Source organism: Abramis brama (assembly GCF_963993115.1).
Source record: "Abramis brama genome assembly, chromosome: 14".
Lineage (NCBI taxonomy): Eukaryota > Metazoa > Chordata > Actinopteri > Cypriniformes > Leuciscidae > Abramis > Abramis brama.
In genome coordinates, this window is record NC_139976.1 from 4,228,788 (window position 1) to 4,253,590 (window position 24,803).

The 24,803-nt window shown below is 38.4% G+C and overlaps 2 protein-coding genes across 3 annotated transcripts in view; both read right to left on the minus strand.

Moving 5' to 3' along the window:
* Window positions 1-24,803, minus strand: part of adam12a (ADAM metallopeptidase domain 12a) — a 125,325-nt gene that overhangs the window by 85,084 nt on the left and 15,438 nt on the right. The window contains exon 2 of the mRNA XM_084135398.1: window positions 18,196-18,308. Within this exon, the coding sequence (XP_083991524.1) occupies window positions 18,196-18,308 (113 nt within the window). The remainder of the gene's footprint in view (window positions 1-18,195; window positions 18,309-24,803) is intronic.
* On the minus strand, window positions 1,504-3,419 carry LOC311095877 (uncharacterized protein). 2 transcript variants are annotated; one of them, XM_084134722.1, is made up of 4 exons: window positions 2,678-3,419; window positions 2,292-2,435; window positions 1,891-2,099; window positions 1,504-1,615 (listed from the first exon to the last, which is right to left on the minus strand). In XM_084134722.1, the coding sequence occupies exons 1-4, from the start codon at window positions 2,853-2,855 to the stop codon at window positions 1,589-1,591; spliced, it is 558 nt and encodes a 185-aa protein (XP_083990848.1). In that variant the 5' UTR covers window positions 2,856-3,419; the 3' UTR covers window positions 1,504-1,588. The 2 variants fall into 2 exon arrangements, with proteins under 2 accessions (XP_083990848.1, XP_083990847.1); XM_084134721.1 differs by lacking the exon at window positions 1,504-1,615 and having other exon boundaries at window positions 1,723-2,099.

A 24,803-nucleotide genomic window follows, 5' to 3' on the forward strand; every position in this document is an offset into this window, starting at 1 on the left:
AGATGGAGGAGAGAATGTAAAGGGGACGTAAAGAGGGAGGAGAGAATGTTAAGGGGACGTAAAGAGGGAGGAGAGAATATAAAGGGGACATAAAGAGGGAGGAGAGAATATAAAGGGGATGTAAAGAGGGAGGAGAGAATGTAAAGGGGACGTAAAGAGGGAGGAGAGAATGTAAAGGGGACGTAAAGAGGGAGGAGAAAATGTAAAGGGGAATGTAAAGAGGGAGGAGAGAATGTAAAGAGGGAGGGGAGAATGTAAAGAGGATGTAAAGGGGAGGAGATAATGTAAAAGGGGAGGAGAGAATGTAAAGGGGATGTAAAGAGGGAGGAGAGAATGTAAAGGGGATGTTAAGAGAGAGGAGAGAATTTAAAGGGGATGTAAAGAGGGAGGAGAGAATGTAAAGGGGACGTAAAGAGGGAGGAGAGAATGTAAAGGGGACGTAAAGAGGGAGGAGAGAATGTAAAGGGGATGTTAAGAGGGAGGAGAGAATGTAAAGGGGACGTAAAGAGGGAGGAGAAAATGTAAAGGGGACGTAAAGAGGGAGGAGAGAATGTAAAGGGATGTAAAGAGGGAGGAGAATGTAAAGGGGACGTAAAGAGGGAGGAGAAAATGTAAAGGGGATGAAAAGAGGGAGGAGAGAATGTAAAGGGATGTAAAGAGGGAGGAGAATGTAAAGGGATGTAAAGAGGGAGGAGAGCATTAGGCTTGTTGGACTTCATGCAGCGCTGCGCAGACCGATCAGCAGCTGACTTGAGCAGTGCATGCCGGTTAGAACTTGTGTCCGACTTCAGACAGCGAAGCCCCGTGACTGTGACGTATGGTATCAGAGTACGGCGAGAGCGATTGGAGAGCAGGAGGACTCAGCCAGCGCAGCTTCTCCAGAGCGACTCATGAGCTCTGATGACGACACAACTGATCCACGATTGGCCGAATCCACTGCAACACAATGATTAAGAGTTAATTCTCACACCTTTAGTTCCACTAATGCTCACAAATCTGTTTTTATAACAGTGAAATCCCCTTTCATGTAGTCACGCTGTTATATTGTCATGTTTATCCAAATAAAACTGATACAATGTAGACCCCACTTCATCGGTATTTAGGCTTATGTTGAACTTTATTCTTGTACAAACAGATGCTGTATTAAGCAGTACATGTATTGCATGAAAATGTCTCTGAAATATCTGTGTATTTGGCAAATAATGCATTTATTTCACTTCAGCTGTGGTAAAGTATGCAAACACAGCGTGAGCGTCTCTCAATTTTAATTTCTATACCTTTATCCTTATTTCTTTTAATTTAGCTCCATTTCTTACAAAAAGAGTATAATGTGCAAAGTGTTAAAGTGTTTGTGCCTCCCTACAAACCACCCTTTCTTTAAGAGTCGTGATCCTGTTCCGCACATAATTTCTCACACCAGTCCATGTTCGCTGCTTCAAAGCTTCTGGCTCTGCGTCACTACGGGAAGCAGAAAGTGTCTGACTCACGTGTCTGTTTTCAGCTCCTCCCGCCTGCACACTGCAACTCTCACCGATCGGTTACATCCAGCCACGGCCCATGTCCAACACACCTATTCACTCTTCCCTTTTTATCCTCTTAACATTCTCTCCTCCCTCTATGACAGAAATATCAAAAAGTTTAACATGACATTCCATCCAACTTCATTGCAACTGAACAAAGAAAACTGAATAATGAAAATTGACTATCTTAATATCCTCTACTTCTTCATTAGCCTTCTTATACTCTAACTTTGCACTTTATATTCTGTTTCATTCCATCCTCAAAATATTTCTACACCTATATCCTCATTTCTTTTAATTTAGCTCCATTTCTTACAAAAAGAGCATAATGTGCAAAGTGTTAAAGTGTTTGTGCCACCCTACAAACCACCTTTTCTTTAAGAGTCGTGATCCTGTTCCGCACATAATTTTTCACACCAGTCCATGTTCGCTGCTTCAAAGCTTCTGGCTCTGCGTGAATGCATCTTTCACAGTCTTGCTTACCAGGAACTTTGTATGTCTTGATGAACTTCATCATGTGTCTCTCTACTGCTTTTACCTCACTGTCCTCCCATTTCTTTTTTGGAGCGTTTGAAGAACCTATGAAATAGTTAAAAACAAGTAAATACTCATTACACATTCTCATTACAACTAAATTGGTGAGTAAAGACCAAATCAAGACTAATGTGTCCTAATGTGTATATTTTTTTCATTTGGCTGGATATTGCTGCATGGAGCTGATTCATGTTTATTTGATTATTGTTGTTTGTGTAGTTTAGAGATTTTTCTTACCTTGATCCTCCCATGAAACAGATTGATCAGATTGAACAAGTTGATCAGTCTCTGCTGGTGCTGTTTTCTGAGATAGGTCACTGTAATCCTCCTCATCACTTGACATGGAATCACCTTGGGCCTCAAGTTGCTCTAAATAATTCACTGACAAAAAAATTTACACTTTATTGCTTATACTTACCATCTGTGACATGATTATATATGTTACCGGCAAAGTGTGAAATCCCGTTATTGTATAGAATGCCTGATGGTTACCTAAGTTACCTACCTACATTACCTAGGGCATTCTATAGAATTCCGGATTACACACTTTGCCGGTAACATATACATTGTTTTGCAAATATGTAAAGAACAGATACACACAGACAGTCCAAGTATACTCGTACCATTTGGGTCAATTTCAATGTCATCAAGTTTCTTTCCTTTGTAGTCAGACAGTGTTCCTTTCTCCATGGCCATTAGCAGCTGGGAGAGCACTTGTTCAACAGGATGGGGTCTGATGTGACCAAACATACCAAAAATCAGCTCAGATGAATCGGATGGTAGTTCTTCTGGACATGACATTGTCAAAAGTGCTTTGATACATCCAACATCTCCCAACGAGGCAGGTAGTTCATCTGATCAATTTATGACTGTACCATCACCAAAAAAGATGAAATGCCAATCTAAAGAGACAAACACCTTGTCTGGTGATAAGACTTTTATTCAGTCAATGCCATCACCAAAGACGGAACTCCGCAAGGCGTACAAGAAGCAGTATTGCCTTAATTGCTCTAAGCCATATTCAAAAATGGCAAGACACCTTGAATTTGTCCATCGCAACGAAGTGGGGGTTGTAAAGGCAATAGCATTTCCAAAACATTCCAAAGAAAGACGAGTACAGTTGAACCTCCTTTGAAAAAGGGGCAACTTTGCCCACAACACAGATGTGGTGAGACAAGGACATGGGGAGATGATTGCCTACTACCGTTCAAAAAATAGACAAAGAGCCAAAGAATTTATTCACTGCATTTACTGCCAAGGGCCTTATAACAAGCGTAGCCTTTGGAAACATATCAAAAACTGTCCTCTGAAACCTAAAGATGATGATGCCCAGGGCAGGAAAAGAGTTCGACCTCTGTGTGCTCTAAACACACCAGTCGGCTTAGAAGTGAGCAAAGGTTTCAAGAAAATAGTGTCCTTTATGAACTATGATGAAGTTTCGCGTGTAGTTCATACTGACAGATGCATCTTTCCTTTGTAGTCAGACAGTGTTCCTTTCTCCATGGCCATTAGGACTTTACTCATTTTTGCCAGCTGCAGTGTTCCCTCTGCGATGGACAAACTCAAGGTGTCTGGCCATTTTTGACCATGTCATGTCCAGAAGAACTACCATCCGATTCATCTGAGCTGATTTTTGGTATGTTTGGTCAACATCGCTGTAGTCTGTGACATCGCTGTAGTCTGTGTCACAGACGGTACTTCCTGAATACTGAATGAGAGAATATAACACTTACTCAAGGCAGTGGTTCCTGTAACATTATGTTTCATCGCATTGTGGATACTGGCAAGCAAAGTCATAATTATGCCAAAAAAATTGAGCATATAAAGTATCACATGGCAAGTCACATACCTGTCTTTTTCTTGATGGCCTTAAAGAGGATATCTGGAAGAGGAGAAATACAAACAAATATAAATAATATATAATTTCATATAATCTATTGTTAGTTCTACAAGTGCAATACAGCCAGACCATCCCAATAATTAAGCAAATTAATCTACCCACCTCCCTTAATGAGAGTGTCTCAGACATCTGCGATTTTGAATCACTGATAAGAGTGAAGATAAGGGTGGAGCAAGAGAAGATGATGATGATGATGATGAAGGCTGCGCATAGGAAGGCAATGAAGGCTGCCCAGGCGAGGATGATGAAGATGAAGGCTGCCCAGGCGAGGATGATGAAGATGAAGGCTGCCCAGGCGAGGATGATGAAGATGAAGGCTGCCCAGGCGAGGATGAGGATGATGAAGAGGAAGGCTGCCCAGGCGAGGATGAGGATGATGAAGATGAAGGCTGCTCAGGCAAGAATGATGAAGATGAAGCCTGCCCAGGCGAGGATGATGAAGGCTGCCCAGGCGAGGATGAGGATGATGAAGAGGAAGGCTGCCCAGGCGAGGATGATGAAGATGAAGGCTGCCCAGGCGAGGATGAGGATGATGAAGATGAAGGCTGCCCAGGCGAGGATGATGAAGGCTGCCTAGGCGAGGATGAGGATGATGAAGGCTGCCTAGGCAAAGATGAGGATGATGAAGATGAAGGCTGCCCACGCGAGGATGATGAAGATGAAGCCTGCCCAGGCGAGGATGATGAAGGCTGCCCAGGCGAGGATGAGGATGATGAAGAGGAAGGCTGCCTAGGCGAGGATGATGAAGATGAAGGCTGCCCAGGCGAGGATGATGAAGGCTGCCTAGGCGAGGATGAGGATGATGAAGGCTGCCCAGGCGAGGATGATGAAGGCTGCCCAGGCGAGGATGAGGATGATGAAGGCTGCCTAGGCGAGGATGAGGATGATGAAGATGAAGGCTGCCTAGGCGAGGATGAGGATGATGAAGGCTGCCCAGGCGAGGATGATGAAGGCTGCCTAGGCGAGGATGAGGATGATGAAGGCTGCCCAGGCGAGGATGATGAAGGCTGCCCAGGCGAGGATGACGAAGGCTGCCCAGGCGAGGATGATGAAGGCTGCCCAGGCGAGGATGATGATGATGATGAAGGCTGCCCAGACGAGGATGATGATGATGAAGGCTGCCCAGGCGAGGATGAGGATGATGAAGGCTGCCCAGGCGAGGATGATGATGATGAAGGCTGCCCAGGCGAGGATGAGGATGATGAAGGCTGCCCAGGCGAGGATGAGGATGATGAAGATGAAGGCTGCCTAGGCGAGGATGAGGATGATGAAGGCTGCCCAGGCGAGGATGATGAAGGCTGCCTAGGCGAGGATGAGGATGATGAAGGCTGCCCAGGCGAGGATGAGGATGATGAAGGCTGCCTACTAGGCGAGGATGATGAAGGCTGCCCAGGCAAAGATGATGAAGGCTGCCCAGGCGAGGATGATGAAGGCTGCCCAGGCGAAGATGATGAAGGCTGCCCAGGCGAGGATGATGAAGGCTGCCCAGGCGAAGCTGATGAAGGCTGCCCAGGCGAGGATGAGGATGATGAAGGCTGCCCAGGCGAGGATGAGGATGATGAAGGCTGCCCAGGCGAGGATGAGGATGATGAAGGCTGCCCAGGCGAGGATGAGGATGATGAAGGCTGCCCAGGCGAGGATGATGAAGGCTGCCCAGGCGAAGATGATGATGATGAAGGCTGCCCAGGCGAGGATGAAGGTGGCATGGGTGGCGCAGGAGCTGGTGACGGTGATGAGGACAGGGCAGGAGAGCATGAGGTTGATGAGGCCATTATAGAGGTGGACAAAGCACAGGGTGCCGATGAAGAGGGTGCATCAGATGTGGATGCGACTGAGGATGACTGTGACAGCTTGAAATATAATTTGAATAAAAATATAAGGTCTAAAAGCAAAAGGACTAAGCAAACTGTTAATTAATAAAATAAATGAATAATAAAATAATTAACCGTTAATTGACTGAGGCGTTGATCACAGAATAGTGTGATTATGTTCACATATTACTCACCAAACAAACTTTTTGTGATTGCTGTTTAGCAATCTTGTGTTCCTTTTCAATTTCTGCTCTGTTAAAACGTTCATAGCAATCTTCATGATGTTGTCTTAATTTTGCCAATCTTGATTGAAACCGCTTCTGCAGATATATAAAGAGGTATTTAGCTTAAACAAGAATAAAATGTACATTAGCAATATTGAAAACTGTGGCACCCATTTCAGACAAGAACAAACACACTGTAGGAGTGAACAAAAAATGTTTTGCACATTTCAAAGCAAAGATCATTAATAAAATAAAAACTCTAAACAAACATTTATACAAACTTTACATACAAATTGTGACAATAGTCACATTAATAGTTACATTGGTTCAGAGTCAGACATTTAAACTCTGAACCAATAACTATACTTAACTAGCAGAGGTTGGTAGTAAGGCGCTACATTTACTCCATACCATCCAAGTCATTTTTAGTTTGTTTGTTTTAATTGTGGGTACATTTTACATAAGTGTGGGTACATAAGTACATTTCTAATGGCAATACAATTTTGTATCATTTGAAGCGTTTATACACTAGTGACGGGTCGTCATGAACGAATCTTTAATATGACTCGGGACTACCGAGTTGTCTCAGAGAGTGATTCGTTCATTTTGCGCTGACCGCACATGCCCAACATCCCATGGGTTCTGTACTGGAAACAGAAATGATTAGTTCATCTCTCGAGACTTCGGGTCCAAGTCTTTCGTTCTTCCGGTCAGTCCCACAGAGGCTATGCTGTCAGTACCGGAAAGATAAATGATTAGTTCACCTATCAAGTCCACGAAAACTCAAAAGATGAACTAATCAATTCTGTATCCGGTAGCGACTGCATAGCTCAGCCTATATGGGGCTGTCACGTGATGCATGAATGACTTGAACCCAAAGTCGATAGACTCGAAACGTGAACTAATCAATACTGTATCTGGTACTACAGACTGCAAAGCTCAGTTTATGAGGATCACGGGATGATCGAACGGCTTAGATCGGGAGGTGAGGTAAACTAACAGAATGCATAGCCTGAAGACCCAAATAAATAAATTAACTGTTTCTCATAATATGGCCTTTTTCTTGCATTGTAATTTTTTTCTTATTCTAAATGCGATCAACATTTGATGTGTTTGGGGAATTTGGCTAACATGTAACATTTTAAATACATTCTGCTGAAATGAACGAAATAACTTGAAAAAAGATTTGTTCATTTTGATGAACGAGATTTAAAGATCTGAGTCAGTAAAATGATCCGAACTTCCCACTACTATTACACACGTGTGCTGGATGAAGTGGATATGCACCTACAATCAACTAAAACCAAACCTTTAAAAAGCATCCTATGGTTTGCCAGCGATAAAGATCTTTTCGAGTTGAACACCTGAGCGCCAGCTGTTAGTGGTTGCCTGTGTTGCGTGTTCATTATTTTGGGGGCCGAGCAATGAAGGGAGGGGTGTGTCTGTTTGGGTGTCGATTTCAAATATCAATAGTGTTTCTCAGAAATCACTCACTGCACTTTCAACTAGCTGGCAGTAAACATCAGTAGATAGTTGCTGCATGTATGAGATGGTTACCGTTTTATTCATTGATGTTATTGCTTTGCCTGACTGCTTATATGGACCATTGCTGTTCACCTTGTCCAATTCAGGAGAAGAAACAGAAGCTGAACAATGGGGCTGGATGTCAGAAAAGAAACCAGTGAATATCAAAATCAGAATATTTGTAAAGGACAGAAAAACTTGTTCATGTTCATTCCTCTAGCTGTCCTACACGTTATCTATCATTTCTTTCACACACAACTCTACGCTGAAAGAGTCAATAATATAATGATACAGATGTTTTAAAGTGGACTTACCGATTTCTGCAGACCCAAACTGCTGGCTGGCTTTTTATCAGTGGATTCTGCTGATGCTTTATTCAAAGGCTTGAGAAATATGAGACCACAATCACATGGTAACTAATCAGAATGAGAGTTAAGATTATGAGATTTGTGAGAATTACTGATTAATCTCTTTAGCATTTTCTTGATAGTACCTTGACTCGCCATGGCCAATCTGAGTCGCCATAATTGTAAGTGATTTCCTCCCCTGGTAGAATGTCTCGTACAGCAAAGAGACACAGGTGAGGTTTTCTGCTCACTTCAACGGTTCTCATTTTGCAAGTATTTCTGGTCTCATCATTTACATAAGTCTTCCCAAGGACGAGTCTTCTTTAGATGCATCCATGCTATAAAGACATAAAATGACCACTCAGTACTAGCTAGACATGTACAGTTATTATAAGTGGTTCTGAACCCCAGTCCTGGGAACCCACCACTCTGCATATGCTGTATGTCTGGTGTTTTAATCCACCTGATTCAGATGAGGAGTTCATCATCAGAACACAGCTCTATGAACTCATCTGAGTGTGTCAGGTGAAGGAGACATACAGAATCTGCAGAGAGGAGGGTCTGAGAACCACTGATCTATATGATATATGAGATTAAATGGCGCACTGCAACATCCTCTCAGCTCTCAGATAAAGGCATCTAAAATTAATCATTTTGTTCTCTTTAGGGAATACAGGGAAAGCCAATTTAGATGACTCAAGGAAACTGCACTCAGTACTCTTAATGTCAGTTCATGTTGAATTTTAATTATTAGGGTGTGTTCACACCTGGCATGTTTGTTTAGACTGTTAGTGTGGTTAATTTGAATAAGTGTGAACACTGCCATCTGAAACCTGGTGCCACCAAACAAGAGGATCCAGATGCTGAATAAATAGGTCTCAGTTGGCTTCCAAACGAACTCTGGTGCGGTTCGAATGAAAAAAGAATGTAACATGGACCCAGAGACATGTAAACGAACCAAAAACAGGAAGATGTGACCCTAAAAAGGACAGACTGGTCAAGCATAACAGGTTTGACAATAGAAATGCCAATCTGAACACTAAGCGGACCCGGACCAAACGAACCAAGCGAACAGAACTCCAGGTATGAACACATCCTAAGTATTTTACAGTTCCAGATATTTTAGCATCCTTACTACATCAATCCAACAGTTCTGTACTCACCACCAATTTTTGCCATGCCACTGAAAATCAAACAGGAACGTGTTCTCAGCTTCAGTGTAGTGTTCAGTTCGGTCGGAAGAAAGCTCTAAAGAGGAGAAATACATTAGCTGCAGTTTCTTTAATGTCAACTATTATTTTATTACTAAAAGTTCTCTACCATATGACGTACATTATACGATGTGAAAGGGAAATTACTTAAGGAAAATAGTCAAAAGTCAGGCTAATCTCAAAGCATGATTTGCTTTTTATACTTTACATTATACTTTTAAGTCTTAAAATTATACAGTTAAAATTACATACATTTTCTTACACAAACCTATTTTTGCAGGCCAACCCGGTAGTAGTTGAACATCCCCTGGTTTCCTCCACAAAAACCCACTGGGATTTGCAGAAAATAAGCTAAAGTTAATCTATAAACTACACCACGGTTGACCAACTTCAACTTCCTTACGATGAAGCTTCAACAACTGTGTTGCATTATTTTAAAAGACAATTCTGTTTGTTTATTATTTGCATCTCTTTCAGGTAGTTTTTCTTTGTGGTATATGGATGTTTTATGTGGCTTCTATAGTTTAGATAAAAGTATAGAGTTTTTTTTTTTTTTTGTTGATAAATGTGCCTCCAGGAACTCTAAAGCTTTAAAATCCATCTCCCTGTGTAATATTTATAATGTTTCTGCATTATTATAATGCATGTTTGACTGATTGTGTGATGTATACATCCCCATCCCTACATCTACCTAGAATAGTTTGCAAGAGTGCGATTATAAACACAACGAGGCTGTGAAAGTGACTAGATGAGTTAATCTGTTCAGCTGATGACGTTTAATGTCCCAGACAACCCGTCTCCCATTTAGACACTTGTTAACAACTGCCTTTTACCAGACAAGTAAAGGCTTTTAAAAAAAACACACAAGAGAGTATTACTATTTTATGTTGTGGAGTAAAGCGTGAAAATATCTTGATCTTGTGCTAACCATGGATCTTATTTCAGGAATTTAACCAAAACCCATTGATCATGTTTACATGCACACCGATACGCTGATAACAAAATAAAATCACCTTCTTGAAATAATCCATTATCCAGGTTTACATGCAAACCAATAACCACGTAAACCACTACTTTATAAGTAAATCAGGTTAATGACGTCAAAACCTAACCATTCGTTTATCTGACTGTGTATTTCATATGTCATGTCAGTTGTGATGTTAAATAAAGCCCAAGAGTATTCCAGAATTTCAGAGGAAAACTTCCAGACTCATATTCTCCTCTCATGCAGTATCGGGTGCAGGATTTTGACTGTACCACTTCTGAACGAGATGAGAATACTTTTAAGAGGTTCTTGGGTCAAGAAAACACTCGCTCTGTCTGGATGTGCTTTAATCCAAAATAAGGACACTTTCCTGTCACACATCACACATGCTCCCTTCAATAAGCCACAGAACACAGAGGTTAATGTGTTTACATGCCGGGCAAATCTGCAAATAAGGGGCAAAAATCTATCTGTGTCGATTGGTTTATGCTTATGCTGTTTATGGTGACCTTAGTCTGCGTTTACATGACCACATGCACTGTCGGCTTATTATGCATAACTGGGTTCAGAATGTGCAAATAAACATTGACTTTGGGTTGATGGAACCAGAAATGCAAAAATGTAACTGGTTTTGTTTAACTTGTGAAACATGGATATTAGTTGGCCTAACAACCATATGACTCACCTCACATTAAATTCTCAGTTTTGTAGATTAACGTTATTACTAAACTGCTTAGTAATTTATACTTGCCTTTATATTTGCTGATGAACTGCTCTCGAAGCCCAGGCTTGTCGGTTTCACAGGTAATGTGATGCTCAGCGTCCTGCAGAGGTTTTTTACGCCTTTTATTTCCCAGCATGCTGAATTTCTTTCTTGAAATGACTGAAAAAAATAAATAAAATAAATATAAGGTGAATGAAATAAATAAGCATATTTAAAAAAATCTTGTTGATCTTACTGGAATTGTTCACCCAAAAACATACATAATTAACATACAATTATATTAATTGTTGTTTCAATTGAACCTCATGTTGTTCCAAACCTGTGTTGTGTTTTTTTCTGTTAAACACTAAAGTATATCTTTATATTATATCAACAGAGCTCTATTCAATGACAGCACATGTGACCAGTCAACAACAGGCATTTAGATAAAAAAGGCAATGTCAATGATGCCAAAAACCATTAGTTCTTGTGTGCCTTGTGACCACAATTGACATCAATCTACTGTATATTCATATTTGATTTAAGAGCGTATGGGAGATTTTCAGTCAGTAACCAGCTAGATTCATAGGGGCTATTTTTAATGTGCTTTTGGTCTGCTTTGGATTTGACACACACAATAAAAATACTATAAAGTGTCTATGTACTGGCATTGGGCAAAAAAGCTCTATAAAGATAAATAATAATAAGAACAGGCATATAATGTAATAAAAAATATTATATAAAATAAAAATTATCAAATAATAATGATATAAAAAAATGGAATTCATTATTTCATTATTTATACAAATTACTGTTGATAGTTGACAACACTTTTGATTAAAAAAAAAAACAATGATATAGGCTAGTAGACTATCACTGACTCAGTTGTTTAGATTAATTTGCAGAATCTAAAGTACTATTATATAAAAAATAACAAAATTCTATTTACTGGCCATTGCCTACAAGTTGGCAATAAACTTTTTCTTTATTGCAGCAAATCATCATATTAGAAGCAAACTCAAATACAGTCGAGAAGTAAATAAAACCCTAAGGAAAAAATAATTAAACAACTAAAATAAACACATCTTACTAACTTTCATATTTCACAATGTATTTAGTTATCATGCATTTTGAGGACAAGTCTAGATCTCACCTTTAGCCTTTAATGCGTGCGTGGTGGGGGTTGTCGTCGTCTGTTTCGCGTCCCATTGTCACGTGTCTGCATTTCCCGGGAAAACACATCCACGGTCGCAGACTTGCGTAAATGACGTAATTACGTATTTGGATTTCACGTTGAAATTGTGACTACATTTATTTAACCTAATAGAACATTATCTGATGGCAAGAATCTTTTTTTCCACAGTTTTAATCACAGTACTCTTTCTTCAAACTAAAAAAAAACAAAACAAAAAAACCTGTGGTGAAGTGAGTCTTTCCAGAGTGTCTTTTCCGGTCTTTTCTAGTGGACAGAGCACATGATCACTTTTAAACGAATCCACCCGCCTCGAACTAGGAACCACTGCGCATGTGCGTACAAACACAGGTTTAAAAGAGCAAAAAATGCCTAAATGAGCAACCTAGATCTCTTGAACAGGCATATTATTTTCTACTAATATCATTAATCAAAATAGTAAATTGATGTCTGCAAATATACAGCAGGGCTGATATGAGCTGGTATATCTCCAGTTCTGCACTTGTCTGTGTTGTTGTCATTTCATCAGTGTCCCACAACTACTTCAGAATTTATTTGAGTTAAGAAGGGGGAAGGAGTGTGGATTATTTCGAGGCTCAAAATTAAACTTTAACGTGTAATTTAACAGCATTATCTTTTTATGTATTTAATAAATGAATGGTATTTACATTAAAGGGCGGAGAAGCTGTTAGACAATGTAAAAGTGCTTTAAAAACGCATAGCCACAACAGATTGTCATCTTTTGAGCAGCACTGCTGATTACCTATCTCTCTGTCACTGGTCAGTCTGTTAGTTCATTCATCTCATCTCTTTCACTCTGCAGTCAGTCTCAGTGCTGTGGGGGAAGGGCGCGCACGCGATCAGTCTCAGTGCTGTGGGTGAAGGGCGCGCACGCGATCAGTCTCAGTGCTGTGGGGGAAGGGCGCACGCGCGATCAGAGTCAGTGCTGTGGGGGAAGGGCGGCTGATCACAGTATGAGCAGATCTCAGTCAGTCTGACAGGCAGAGACAGAGCTAGGGTTAGGGTTAGGGTTAGGGTTAGGGTTAGTGTAGATCCAATGGCTTTTAAAATCAAAGTAAGAACAAAATACATCTGTAAACAAACATTTAAACGTGTCAGCTTGATTCATGATTCTTTTAAACACTTTTTTTCTTTTGTATTATGACTATATGTAACTGCTGTCTCTATCTCTCTCTCTCTCTCTCTCTCTTTCTCTCTCTCTCTCTCTCTCTCTCTCTCTATATATATATATATATAGAGAGAGAGAGAGAGAGAGAGAGAGAGAGAGAGACTCTCTATATATATATAGAGAGAGAGAGAGAGAGAGAGACAGCAGTTACATAATGTTTGCTGTAACTGCTCTATTAACAGTTATTATCAGTCACTTTAGTACATTTATTGAATCATCCTTAAGATTTGCACACCAGTACCTAAGTGCATTTCGTACAAACAGCAGAACACAATAGATTAGCCTACCATCAAACTCCTGTAACTTGCTCAAAATCCTTAGTACAATATCAAAGAACATATCCTTGTGTCATTGTTCACAAACAAGAATGTCAAAATGCTTAGTTTCAGATGTAAACTATGGCTACGATTTTGATGACAATGATTGAAAATACAAAATACTGCACTGTATCTGAATGACATATAAATTTAAACAGCACACATATACGCATTACTCTAGAGGAGACTGGACAGGATTCACATATGCACTTTTACTGTTGGTCTGACAAAAGATTACAGTACAGTGGCACTGTGATATAAAAAACAAGACTATCACACATATACTGTATGTACGTGTCTCTATCAAGTATATTTACTGTATAATGTATAATGCAAGTAGACTTCTGTAATAGCCTATAGCATTACAGTAAGTCTACAGTTTATGGTGAACAGTACAGTGCAGTAGAGTGAACACTGTCTGATTACACACCTGTTCTGTCTACAAACGCTTGAATGATTGAAGACACACGGTTGTTCTCCCAACATTCGGCTGCACCCTTCATCCAGCCTCGGCCATAAGGTCATGAATGAGAACATGATCTACAATAATGGCACTTATTTCTTCTGAAACACACAATCTTAGCCTGTTCCTCTGTTTTACCTCCTTACCCTTCCACCACACATCCTTGCTCCTCTTCTTCTTCTCGGCTGTTCACCCTGTTGTTCTTCCTCTCTCAGAGTGTGTAACGTGTTGTGCTCTGTATGCATCCCAGATGAAGCTTCATGAGATGCACTCTGAGCTATTATAGAGAACTGGTTGATCATTGATTGATCTAATGCTTTACATTCCCCTTCATTAGTGAAATTCAGAACTCACCTCTGCAATTCAACAATTCAGGACAAAAAAAGTCTAATAGAATTGTATAGAAAATATGTTTGACAGTTTATGACAACTAGTTCAACCAATTCTGCATTTAATGACTTATGGAACTAATGCCTATATGTTTTGTGGGGTAAGACTATTCAACAGAGAACCAGTATAATACATTTTTATAAACATGACATAAGCAATTAATAATGTAAGAAACAGCATACATTTGCACATAATCAACTGCATGAATGTACTGCAATTTGTTCAAAAGAATGAGAAATTGCTTTTATGAGGTGCACAAGTAGATAATGTGGAGATTGAACAAGTAAGAATTTTAGCTGTGATCTGAGAAATGCACCAAAGCAACTGAGAAAAACTGTAATATAATTAATATAATAATATAGTATCATTAGAATTGTTGCTGTAACTGCTCTCCTTTATATAATATAATATAAAGAGAATGTTTGCAGTAACTGATCTCCTCTATATAATATAATAATATAATATAATATAATACAATATAAAGAGAATGTTTGCTGTAGCTGATCTCCTCTATATAATATAATATAATATACGTTAATATAAAGAGAATGTTTGCAGTAATTGCTCTCCTCTATATAATATAATATAATATAATATAATATAATATAATATAATATGAGAATGTTTGCAGTAACTGCTCTCCTCTATATAATATAATATAATATAATATAATATAATATAATATAATATAATATAATATAATATAATATAATATAATATAATATGAGAATGTTTGCAGTAACTGCTCTCCTCTATATAATATAATATAATATAATATAATATAATATAATATAATATAATATAATATAATATAATATGAGAATGTTTGCAGTAACTGCTCTCCTCTATATAATATAATATAATATAATATAATATAATATAATATGAGAATGTTTGCAGTAACTGCTCTCCTCTATATAATATAATATAATATAATATAAAGAGAATGTTTGCAGTAACTGATCTCCTCTATATAATACAATATAATATAATATAATATAATATAAAGAGAATGTTTGCAGTAACTGCTCTCCTCTATATAATATAATATAATATAATATAATATAATATAATATAATATAATATAATATAATATAATGTAAAGAGAATGTTTGCTGTAACTGCTCTCCTCTATATAATACAATAAATATAATATAATATAATATAATATAATATAATATAATATAATATAATATAATATAATATAAAGAGAATGTTTGCAGTAACTGCTCTCCTCTATATAATATAATATAATATAAAGAGAATGTTTGCTGTAACTGATCTCCTCTATATAATATAATATAATATAATATAATATAATATAATATAATATAATATAATATAATATAATAAGAATGTTTGCTGTAAGTGAATGTGTTGCTGTGGTAACGGACTCCAGCTCGGTGGGTGGGGGAGGGGCGGCGGCCGCTCAGGGAAATCGCTCATAATATGACAGGGAACGGCAGAGCGCAAAGTAGGAGAAAACACTTAAAACAAATAAAATCACTCATAAAAGCAAGCGATTTTTGCATGTTTTCACATCTTTTTGTGGCTTGTGTATTTTTATTGAACAAACTCAGATGAATAAATCATCACACATATTGACAGATTTAAACAATTGTCCCTCGATCCGCTTTTGGAAGGAAATATGTACTTTTTAAATTCACATGACGTAATGTGCCTGTCCCTTCCCCGCTTCAAACTCGTTCCTATATGATTAACAAACTCCTATGTAAGTTACTGTACGTGCTGTAACGTATAGTCTCTGTATAGGGTGCGGGGCAGCAGCGCGATCTTCACACACACACAGAGCAGACTCTGATGCGAGCGCAAAACTGCGAGGATTAAAGTTTAGAAACATGCTCATATAAATCGCGAGAGCTCCAGCTCAGGGCAAATTAGTCTATTTTTATTTAAATACTAATTATTGGGAATTTATCTATAATTTTCTGTCAATTCATTCATTAATCATGATTTTTTTTGCCTCCGCCATGTTTGTTGATGACGTATTGGCGTCTGATTGGTCAGATCATGAATTCCCGCTCTCGTAGTAGCTTCCTGCGCTCTGATTGGTCAGAATCCCCGAAGTGTGTATCTTTTCCGGAAGTGCAGTACTCCTAGAGGGCGCTGTGTTATACACACTTTAGTGGGGGGGCATACACACTTCAGGTACACAAATCACTTAAAAGTGATTTTTTGGGACAAGTGAGATTTTAAGCCTGGACACCATTTTAGAGCATGCTGAATGCCACTGTATAGTCAAACAAATGAGGACATACAAAATGTCCTCAATTTTTTGGGTGGTCCTCAGTTTACCGGTGTGTATTCTGGTGAATGTACCCAAAAGTGATATAAGTAAACGCACACACACACACACACACACACACACACACACACACACACACACACACACACACACACACACACACACACACACACACAGATCCCTAGGTGGTCTGATTTACTCTTAATGATTGTTGCTCACGGCAGTACACATGTAAAAAATTGTCTATAAAACCTTTTTAAAAACTCCAGTAAGAAAACAACACACTCCAAGTAAATAAATTAACAAACAAATGGGCTTCAAAACAGTCCTGCATGTCTTCATTCCATAAATTGGTTGAGAAATGTTTTTCATTAAGGACAAAAGCAACATTTCCCCTCCAGGACTCATGTTCCCTCATATGCAGGTCTGTTTGCTGCTTCCCAAAACATATCAAACTGTTCAAACTCACTCCTTGTTCAAAAAGAACAGGCATGTGATCATAGTTTGTACTGAACACGTTTATCTTCAAAGTCTAACTTCAAAGTCAACATACACTGCCCGGCCGCTGTTTGGATTTAAAATGGCAAATGCTTAAGAGTCTATGACTAGATCATTATTGCAGTGGTTATGATGTTTCTAACATGTTACATGTTTGGCAAGAGTTCTTCTAACCCTAACTGATGGAGTGTGTAGCTTTTCATTTCTTAAACAACCATGTAGGAAAACACATTATGGCCACAGGATGACAAAGTCAAGATTCATCAGGCTCAAATTGTGAAAGAATGGTCGGGAGGAGCTTGAAGAATCATTTTCACACATGAATTTGCACTTATGAGTCCAGACCTTAAATTCATTGAAAGTCTTTGGGATGTGCTGGAGGAGACTTCACAGAGTGCTGGACTCTTGCATTGCCAATACAAGACCTTTCAAAAATTGATGGAAATAACATCACAACATTTATTTCCATCAAGAGGTGCAGCAATTTTTGGTCAAGACCTTGTTTTGACAATGCAATATGTATATAATGGCATATGCAACCCATTTAAAGAGCACCTATTATGCCTATTTGCCATATTTAAAAAGTCTTAATTTGTTTTTTTCATGCTTGAAACTCATTATTTTCCCCATATTCTCCATTGTTGCAGCTCCTCTCTTCCCAGTCTGTCAGTAACGCTCTGTTTAGTTCCTGTCTCTATGAAGCCCCTCCTTCTGAAAAGTATAATGTGCTCTGATTGGCCGGCTGGAGCAGTGTGTTGTGATTGATCAAGCACTTTGAGCATGTTTGGAAAATGTCCCGCCCCTTACCATAACCGTGAGTTTCAACACACTACTAACTAACTCAACCAGGCCCGCCCCTTTATTCTGCATATTAATTATTTAAATGAGGAATATTGTGACGTGTTCGTTCCCGGAAAAAAAACTCAAGGCAACAACGGAGTTCAGAAACAGTGACACTGATATCGAGAATAACTCCCTTTGGATTGAATTTGTGCTTTGGAACTTTGCAGACCATTTTCAACATCCCACATTAAAGAAAGCTGAACATGTAAAAATAAATAAATAAATAAAAAGATATTGAAATAGAAAGAAACTGGGGGCTTTTTTTACCAGTGACTTACCATTGACTTGATGAGACTAACTGGTCTCTGCTGTCCTCCAATGAGCAGGTGTGGTTCAATGACATCATAATGCTCCAGCGTGTTCAGTGTCTCGGGTTGACTCGGATAGGCGGCTGAAAGAAGAAAAACAAGTACATGACATCTCCACCTTAAAGTAAACAACAACTCTTCGGCCTAGACTTTTCATTGACTGACGACATCGCTGATTCACAGACTAACCCAGCTGAGCATTACATATTTAAAATCACTCTAAGCTTTCTTTCTTCAATCCATGCTTTTAAAAATCTCATTGGCGTTTGTATTTGCAGCCTGCAGAGACGCAATGAACAACATTGTTAATCGATGCTTACATCAGGTTTGCCCTGACAACAATCTCCCTGGAAACTGCAACCATCTATTTCAGGCCTGATTCGATTCAGATCAGACCTCTATAATGACCTAATGAAGCTTGTGGCCTCGTCCATCATACATAAGTCACATGTACATGAGTCATCATAACACACTGTGCAGTTCAGCCACAAGAGACGACAAGCAGGCGGTAAATATAGTTTAAAATAAGTGAAATGTAATATTACAATAAAACTGTTAAATATCTACTTGTAAACTGCATCATATTTCTCACTCAAATGAAAATGCACAGCTGATCTCTACTTTCTCTCTCACAACAGAGGTCTGTGACGACTGACTTAACTTCACACAAGGTCGCTGCTTACATTGAATCTTTTCCTGGCCAGTGTTTTTATATATATATATAGTTTTTATTACTGCAATACTGCATTTTATTTATAATTTTTTTCGTTCAGCATAAATCAAATAAAAAGTAAATCAAGTATAAACAAAGCCATTTATTCTTTTTAATTCTTTTTCAATGTCAATCACATCCAGTAAACGATATTGTAAGGAGTTTTACTTTTTATTTTTGAGCCATAACAATACATTTATTGTGCGTATATATATATATATATATATATATATATATATATATATATATATATATATGTTATATGTATATACATTTTATATATATATATATATATATATATATATATATATATATATACAGACCCTTTCCAAAAAATTTGAATATCATGGAAAAGTTTATTTATTTCCATAATTCCATTCAAAACGTTAAACTTCCATAGATTATAGATTCAGGGCCCACAACTTAAACGATTTCAAGTATTTAGTTGTTTATTTGTACATAATTTGGGCTTCCAGCTCATAAAACCCACGAAAACAGGATTTCAAAAAAATTAGAATATTACATGAAATCACACAGTAATTACACAGTGATACCATGGTCATTGAACCAGGTTTTGGGTCTTTTGGCAGTGTGGGCAGGTGCAAATCGTTTAAGTTGTGGGCCCTGAATCTATAATCTATATGGAAGTTTAACGTTTTGAATGGAATTATGGAAATAAATAAACTTTTCCATGATATTCTAATTTTTTGGAAAGGGTCTGTATATACACACACACACTTATTATTTTCAGGGTTAGTTTTCTGTCAGCAGCAGTCACTGTCACTACAGTAGTTCTGGAACAGATCCTCTGTGTTTCTGTACAAGCATAAGCAACTTGTTTCTTCAGACAATACCGTTCACCACAGAGACTTCAACAATATAAACACATTTACACTCACTGAACTCGCTGACAACAAAAACAACACACACACACACACACTCACACACACTCACACACACACACACACACCAACCATTTATCAAGAATGAAACCAGCAGTACATTTTGTTAATCATTCACCAAAACAGTTCATTATTCAGTGACAGCTGAGCTGTTAAGTGTGTAGTTTACAATACAAACCCCCGAATGAGCCTCAGACGTGCAGGAAGCCACGCTAGTCAAAACAAAAGAGTTCACTAGCGTCTACATGCTACCGCCGCACATTAAATCTTTATAAACAACTAAAACATCCTCTTTGTAATACATACAGATCTTCTTGGTTTATAATGCACGCAAGTGAGAAATGAAAAGATTATAGTTGCAATAAACTATTGCAAACAAAGAACTTTGTTAATTTGCATTTTAAATTGTAAGGCATCATAGGCACGCATCCAACATGACAGCTGTTCCAAAAGTAAACCATTGCCAAATTTCAAGGCAGACTTCACTATAGGTTTTGGATGTATTTCACATTTTTACCCCATCTGACCCACAATCAGACGTCAAAGTCTCTCTGTTCTGGACTAATGGACAGACAGCGATGTCTCGCTCGCAGAATGAAGCGAAGTGTGTGTGAGTTACAGCGAGCAGGTCTGTAGATTAGTCATCTCAGCTCTGCTTTATGTCTGAGACTAGGGTTTCCCACACGCAGAACACACTGCGAAAAGGAACAGACACTGTGGACAGATAACATTGTGAAATGTCTTGGTCAGCACATTTACAGATTCTCTGAAACACTCAAACAAACAGAGCCATCCTTCATTGTATATGTGTAAACATCCTCTCACTTTCTACTGCTTTGTTTCCAGCATATTTCTTAACATGTCTTCATATTCATAAAAAGATTCAACAAATGAGACATTGCTTGTGTACACAAAGTTTACTAAAATTAAAGGTTTTGTATGACTCCCTTTATCAGTTAGTGTTTCCGGTGGCTGGAATTTTGTCAGTCAAAAGTAGTCGATCTCCGAATGCAGCGTAACATGAGGAGAGTAAAGATGGAAAGCTCCTAAAGCTTGTTTCCATATAAATTCACAGAATTTTTTTTTATCTAAGTTATCATGTTTTCATTGAAATTACAAGTTCATGACATTTCCTCATACGGAGTCAGTTCATTACGTTGCATTCGGAGATCGACTACTTTTGACTGACAATATTCCAGCCACCGGAAACACTAACTGATAAAGTGAGTCGTACAAAACCTTTTTGTGTACACAAGCAATATTGTCAATGCTCAAGTTCATGTGTAGAGCCCCTGGTGATACTTCGAGCACAGTTTCATGTTGTGTCGAGCCTTCTTAGTGTTTTAAAAATAGCGATTTTGATGCTATCATAGAAGTGCCCCAAGCACTCCCATTCAAAAGGCATTTTGACCTAAAACGAAAATACGGTCAATCTTAAAAGTGGCGTTTCCATTCTAATTATGCTTTTACACGAAAGTTTGACTCGGGTAGATTAACAAAAAGAGCCTAGGTTCAATTTTGGCGAGAGTTACCCTTTAACTTGTAAATAATGAGTCCCTGAACAGAGCGGGATCAATATGAAAAGCTGCTTTAAGTGCTACAGTGCATCTCATCTTCATGGACTGAGAAAGATTTGGCAGTTTTTGCTGTGAGATGTTACTCCACTCTTCCACCTGTGCACTTGCGAGTCCTTGAACACATCTGGGGACACATGGTTACACATGGTTTGGCTCTGCAAGGACTGAGATCCGCTGTAGCACTGTGTCAGGAGTCTTACATTACAGACATTGCAGTTTTATTCCTCTGTTCACATCTGCAGTCCTCATGCAGGACTATGGCACGGCCATGCAGGCGATCAGGGACCCGGGCATCTCTCTCCTGCTGGAGACTCTTTAATGTCCTAAGTTATTGTAACTGTGTCCTTAAAATTGTCCACCGCGTAAACTGTTATTGTCTTAGAGAATGCTCCACAGGTGAATGTGCAATATTTTTTTTATGGTTCATTGAACGAGAATAAAAAACTTTGTTTAAACCCTTTCCAATAAAGATATGTAAAGGATTTTATTTATTTACTTATTTGGATTTTATCATAATTATCTACAGTATCCTGAAAAGTTTATTATCTAATATATGACTAACTGACCAAAATTCAATTTTCATTCAACAAGTAATGTTTTTGAGAGAAGTCCGAGACTGCATTTGTTTAATCAAAAATAAAATAAAACAGTAATATTGTGAAACAATATTACAATTTAATATAACTGTTTTCTATGTGAATATATTTTAAAATGCAATTTATTCCTGTGATCAAAGCTGAATTTTCAGCATCATTACTCCAGTCTTCAGTGTCACATGATCCTTTAGAAATCATTCTAATATGATGATTTGCAGCTCAAGAAACATTTAATATTATTATCAATGTTGAAAACAGTTGTGCGCTACTACATTTTTTTTTGTGTGGAAACATTTTCAGCATTCTCTGATGAATAGAAAGTTGAAAAGAACATCATTTATTTTAAATAAAAATATTATAAATGTCTTTAATGTTATTTTTGATCATGTGTCCTTAATGAATAGAGATATTATTATTTTTTAAAGTAGAAAATGTTAAAATATATTTTTTTTTATTATAAAATTAAGCATGATATAAATAAAAAACATGTATGTGCATATATACACACAAATATACATTTATATTTTTTCTTAAAGCAACACTAAGGAACTTTTCCTCTTCGGTCGCCCTAAAGGTTGGAAGCGGAATTGTCCATTACCGCTGCCGTAAATAATTTCGCCGCCCGCAGCCGACTGTCGCACACACGCTCGCTGTTTAACTAGCACCGGCTTTGGAATGAACAATGTCCACAGACAAGGTAGAGTATGTTGCATGATTTCATGAAAGTATGATGTATTCAGAAACAAAGAAAACCTAAATAATGACTATTGTAACGCTTGATGTAAAGCAAGTCAAATTTGTAGTTTCCTTACATCTCATTCGAACTACAGAAACGCGACCCGGTTTGGCAAACTTGCATAGTGTGGTTATAGCAGATATAGGGCTGCAAAGCGAATCCAGAAGTGCCTTTCACCCTGTTACGATGCTTTAAATCTATTATATGTAAATAGGAGAGTCACTCGTCTCTCCCACGTCTGCATTATGAATTGAAGTCAATGGAACACAGAGTTGAGTGTGACTGCTAAACCGCTACACCAAACCACCCCAATACACGGCATATGTAGAATTAGCCATAATTTCCATGGAAATAAAACTGATCCTAAACAATCAAGCCCAGAGCTTGACAGATCTGAATCCAACACCAACTGCTTCTGAAAGCAGCGCTCTGAAGGTTTAGAGGTTAGTTTGGGTGACAGAGTGGCTGGGTCTACGCTGACGTCACTGTTTTACGAGTACGACCGACACACACATGGAATCGTCATCACGTTTGTAGCCGTTTCATTTCGGTGGTCCGTTGAAAAAGTCGTACACATCTACGAGTAACTGGCTTCTTTCACATTAGCACAGTTGTGGGTGAATGGACACTATTGTTAGCGTGACACAGCAGGGCTTTTAATGTTCACTTGTAAACGGGGTAATGGAGGAGAGAACTCGAGCTGCGTGAACCCAACAACAAGCCATATTTGTTCATTTCAGAAACTCCTGCTTGTGTGGTGGAGCTGTTTAAGAGAGTCAGTAAATTATAAAGTTATAGAGATGTGGTGAGGGAACGTGGCTCCAGAGCTTATTTACATGCTCAATAAAGCAGAGAGAGAAACTTTAGCTATTACACTCTTCATCCATGCTGTTATTTATATATCTTCAGTAGAGTCAATAAAGCGAGCGTGTGGTTGGGAGCGTCTATGTTATATGTGTTTGTTCTTTATAGGCAGATCTTGTGTACTGGATTTATGAGAGCAAATGACTAAATAATAAAGGTATAAAGCCTTGAAGCGGTGGCTCAGAAATCTAATGCCGTTTCCAGATGCAAACCGAAACAAATCATTTTTCAAAATTTGTAAGCGCTGTGGTGAATACACACACTGGCTTTGTGTGTATAAGTCAAACACCATCAGAAATAGTAAAATGTTCGTTTAAAGAATATTTAGATGCTCGAAAGTCCTCAGTGACTTTAGTGTTCGAAACTGACATTCCTTTGGAATTCCAGAAAGTTCCTTTGGCAATAACATCTTGGTCTCCAATGGGGGGAAAAACTAAGCTTAAACTAGCCCAAGCTGGTCTGGTCAAGCTGAAATATTGGTGGTTTTAGGGTGTATGTTGTACACTTTTCAGGCAGGGAGACCAGCAGACTTAAAAGTGACTTATAAAAGTAACCATTCATGGTTATATACATTCATATAATGTAAACTTTAAACTAGCTAAGACCATCTGCTTAAACTAGATTTCCCATAATGTCAGAACTGGTGTTTCAACCAAAAGTCTGAGCAGATCTTGTAGGTCTGAGAACTTCACAACGCCAAGATGCAACAAAGCGCGTTTAATCTCCAGTGGGAGTCTGAAGTAAAGTTCACATGCAGCATCTTTGTCTGACATCTGGACCTGAGGGGATGTGAGAGAAAACATCTCCAAAAATTAATCATGCATTTTTGGCTCACAACCACTTCAATATAGCAACCACAAACCCCTTCTAAAGCCTCGGCAATACAGTGAAAGCAAACGGGCCCGCACTCCTCCTGAACACCCAGGGGGCTGTTTTCTGTCTTACACAACCTTCGATGTGACAGCCTCCGCAATAATAACTATTTCCTCACAGTCTTTTTTCTTTCATTGCAAATGGAGCACCAAATCTTTCATCTGCTGTTGTGAAAATTCCCCTTTTACACAAAGCACAGCCCTTCCCTGGACTGAAGCAAACGCATCCGACTTTAGTCTCTTCCGGCTAAAATAACAAGCATACAGTGTGTTGTGATTTGGATGCTAGAATGTTGGTTTGACCTCACCACCTGAACCA